Below are 3,310 nucleotides of genomic sequence, written 5' to 3'. Positions count from 1 at the left end.
GAGGGAGGGAGGATGTGGGACGTGGGGATCTTGAAGGAAAGATAAACTTCTGGTGGCCTGGGGAGGGGCGTGAGGAGGAAGAGGGTGCCTCTTGCCCCTTTTGTTTAGAGGGTGCACTAAACTTGTGACAGAACCCAACCAGGCTTGGCCTCTACCAGAGCTCAGGGGAAGACTCCATCAGAGACTAGACTCCATCACAGACCATTACTTATTTTTCAGATGGCTGGAGCATGTCAGTATCTCCAGGGTCCTTTAGAAGCCTAAACCCCAGGGCTTCAATATCCTGCCTCGTAGTTCGGTGCTGCTTTTTTTGGCTTGTTTTTGTTTGTTTGTTTGTTTTGAGACAGGGTTTCTCTGTGTAGCCTTGGCTGTCCTGGACTTGCTTTGTAGACCAGGCTGGCCTTGAACTCACAGCGATCCACCTGCCTCTGCCTCCCAAGTGCTGAGATTAAAGGCGTGAACCACCACACCCGCGTTCCAGTGCTCTTGTAAAGGGGTCAGGGAAGAGGGCAGTACGAAGAATTAGGAAGGTGGGTCCAGGTCTGCCGACGCCATGTGAACCCTACTCACTCGGTGCTTATCTGGAAAGTAAGTTGCTTCATGTGTCCGAACTGCAGTTTCCTTGTGCAGGACACAGGGTATTGGGATCCTGACAAAAGCAGTCAGAAGAAGAGTCTCCAGCATGTGGCCTTCCTTCAGGGCCAGCCGCCAGAAGAGGTTCCCCAGCCCCCTGTTGGAGAATTAAGTGCTCTTAACCTCATCCTCTCCCTTGACCCTGCAGGAGAAGATGGGGAGCCCTGAGGATGACCTGATTGGAATTCCATTCCCAGACCACAGCAGTGAGCTCCTGAGCTGCCTCAATGAGCAACGTCAGCTGGGCCATCTGTGCGACCTCACCATCAGGACGCAGGGTCTCGAGTACCGCACCCACAGGGCTGTGCTGGCTGCCTGTAGTCACTACTTCAAGAAGCTCTTCACGGAGGGTGGAGGGGGGGCTGTTATGGGAACAGGGGGTGGTGGGACAGCCGCTGGAGGAGCAGGGGCCGGTGTGTGTGAGCTGGACTTTGTAGGGCCAGAGGCCCTGGGCGCCCTGCTCGAATTCGCCTACACAGCCACACTGACCACCAGCAGCGCCAACATGCCGGCTGTACTCCAAGCCGCCCGGCTCCTGGAGATCCCGTGTGTCATTGCTGCCTGCATGGAGATTCTACAAGGCAGTGGGCTAGAAGCCCCTAGCCCGGATGAGGAAGACTGTGAGCGAGCCCGGCAGTACCTCGAGGCCTTTGCCACTGCCACCACCACAGTCTCAACCTCAGGAACGCCCAATGGCGAAGACAGCCCTCCACAGGTACCCCTCCTCCCACCACCACCACCACCACCTCGACCCGTTGCCCGTCGCAGCCGCAAGCCGAGAAAAGCTTTTCTCCAAACCAAGGGGGCCCGAGCAAACCATCTGGTCCCTGAGGCGCCCACGGTACTCAGCCACCCCTTGACTTACGAAGAAGAAGATGTGGTTGGTAGAGTGGGCCACAGTGTGAGTGGTGGGCTTGGGGACAGCTACAGCCCTCCCACAGGTGCTACCTCACCTCCTGAGGGGCCCCTGAACTATGAAGTCTTTGAGGGTGAGGAAGAAGAGGAGGAGTTGGTATATCCCCCAGCCTATGGGCTAGCACAGACCAATGAACCCCCACTATCACCAGAGGAGCTGGGCTCAGACGAAGATGCCATCGATCCCGACCTGATGGCCTACCTAAGTTCCCTGCACCAGGACGCCCTGGCACCAGGCCTGGACGGCCAAGACAAGCTGGTGCGTAAACGCCGTTCACAGATGCCCCAAGAGTGCCCGGTCTGTCACAAGATAATCCATGGGGCAGGCAAACTGCCGCGCCACATGAGGACCCATACTGGTGAGAAGCCTTTTGCCTGTGAGGTCTGTGGCGTCCGTTTTACCAGGTGAGCACCAAGTGGGGGAGGGGGGGCAGGGCGCAGAACTCACTGAGGGGTGGGTGTGAGTGAGATCTGAATGAAAGCGGATGGGATGGTTCTGGTGGGTTCCTGGAATGAGGTGGGGAGGCAGAAAGGCAGCCAAAGGCATGATCGTGAGTAGTCTAGTGCGCTGGAGGCAGAGAAGCACACGATAGCAGATAAAGGCCAATCAGAAAGGGTATCTTCCGTGGTGAGAGTGGGATGTGGCCTGCGAGCACAGCCGGGATGGGCTGGGGAGACTACCCTGAATCCTGAATATTATTTACCCTTCCCCCTCCCTCCCACACTAGGAACGACAAGCTTAAGATCCACATGCGGAAACACACAGGAGAACGCCCCTACTCGTGCCCGCACTGCCCGGCCCGCTTCCTGCATAGCTACGACCTCAAGAACCACATGCACCTGCACACTGGGGACCGGCCCTACGAGTGCCACCTGTGCCACAAGGCTTTCGCCAAGGAGGACCACCTGCAGCGCCACCTCAAGGGCCAGAACTGCCTAGAGGTGCGCACCCGGAGGCGCCGCAAAGACGATGCGCCACCTCACTACCCACCGCCCTCGACCACCGCCCCGCCCCCTGCTGGCCTTGACCTCTCCAACGGCCACCTGGACACCTTCCGCATCTCCCTGGCTCGGTTATGGGAGCAGCCGGCTCCCACAGGACCACCGGTCACTACACAAGGGCCCCCTGAGGAGGAGGAGGAGGAGGGGACACCTACCACACCACAGGCTGAAGGCTCCATGGAGTCCTCTTAAAAAAAGGAGGCCTGGCTGCAACAGCACAAGGCCTAGGACACCATGACAAGCCCTGTTGGCCTCAGAACCAACCGCTTTCCCCAAGAGCCTTCATTCCGATTCCAAGCTGAGGTTTTGGGGCACAAGCTCTCTAGATTGGGGTGATCACCCAAGGAGTTAATACATGAAATATATTTGTGTGTGTGTGTGTGTGTGCGTGTGTCTCACACATACTACACATACATACACACACACAGGTAAAGGTGGGGTCCCTGTCCCCAGCTGCTACTGGGGAATTGAAGCAATAATCTATTTTCTGATTTGTGGGGTCCTACTTCGGCTATGCGGGTTTCTAGGAGGCAGGGGCTTGGGACCAAAGCGTGGCCCTACTCCCATGCCCCCTGGGTTTTGGCTGTGTGTGAGGGGGTGGACCGCCCCTCCCTTCCGAGACCCCTCCTTCCTGGTTTCTGTTCCCTTTTCCTGGCCGTAAATTATGCAAAGGGGCGTGGGGGTGGCAAAGGAAGGGTAAGTGGGGGGAAACAAGGTGGAAGCTTGAAAGACTGGGGTATGGGGAGACTGGGCCTGTAAG

General features: G+C 57.5%; 1 protein-coding gene across 1 annotated transcript; it reads left to right on the top strand.

Moving 5' to 3' along the window:
- The first annotated feature begins 781 nt into the window (after window positions 1–781).
- On the top strand, window positions 782–2,931 carry Zbtb7b (zinc finger and BTB domain containing 7B). The gene is made up of 2 exons (XM_051157543.1): window positions 782–1,953; window positions 2,277–2,931. The coding sequence occupies exons 1-2, from the start codon at window positions 788–790 to the stop codon at window positions 2,740–2,742; spliced, it is 1,632 nt and encodes a 543-aa protein (XP_051013500.1). The 5' UTR covers window positions 782–787; the 3' UTR covers window positions 2,743–2,931.
- Window positions 2,932–3,310: the final 379 nt, after the last annotated feature.

The sequence above is a fragment of the Acomys russatus genome, chromosome 15 (genome assembly GCF_903995435.1).
Source record: "Acomys russatus chromosome 15, mAcoRus1.1, whole genome shotgun sequence".
In the NCBI taxonomy this organism is placed as follows: domain Eukaryota; kingdom Metazoa; phylum Chordata; class Mammalia; order Rodentia; family Muridae; genus Acomys; species Acomys russatus.
This window is presented reverse-complemented; position numbering and strand designations above follow the sequence as displayed.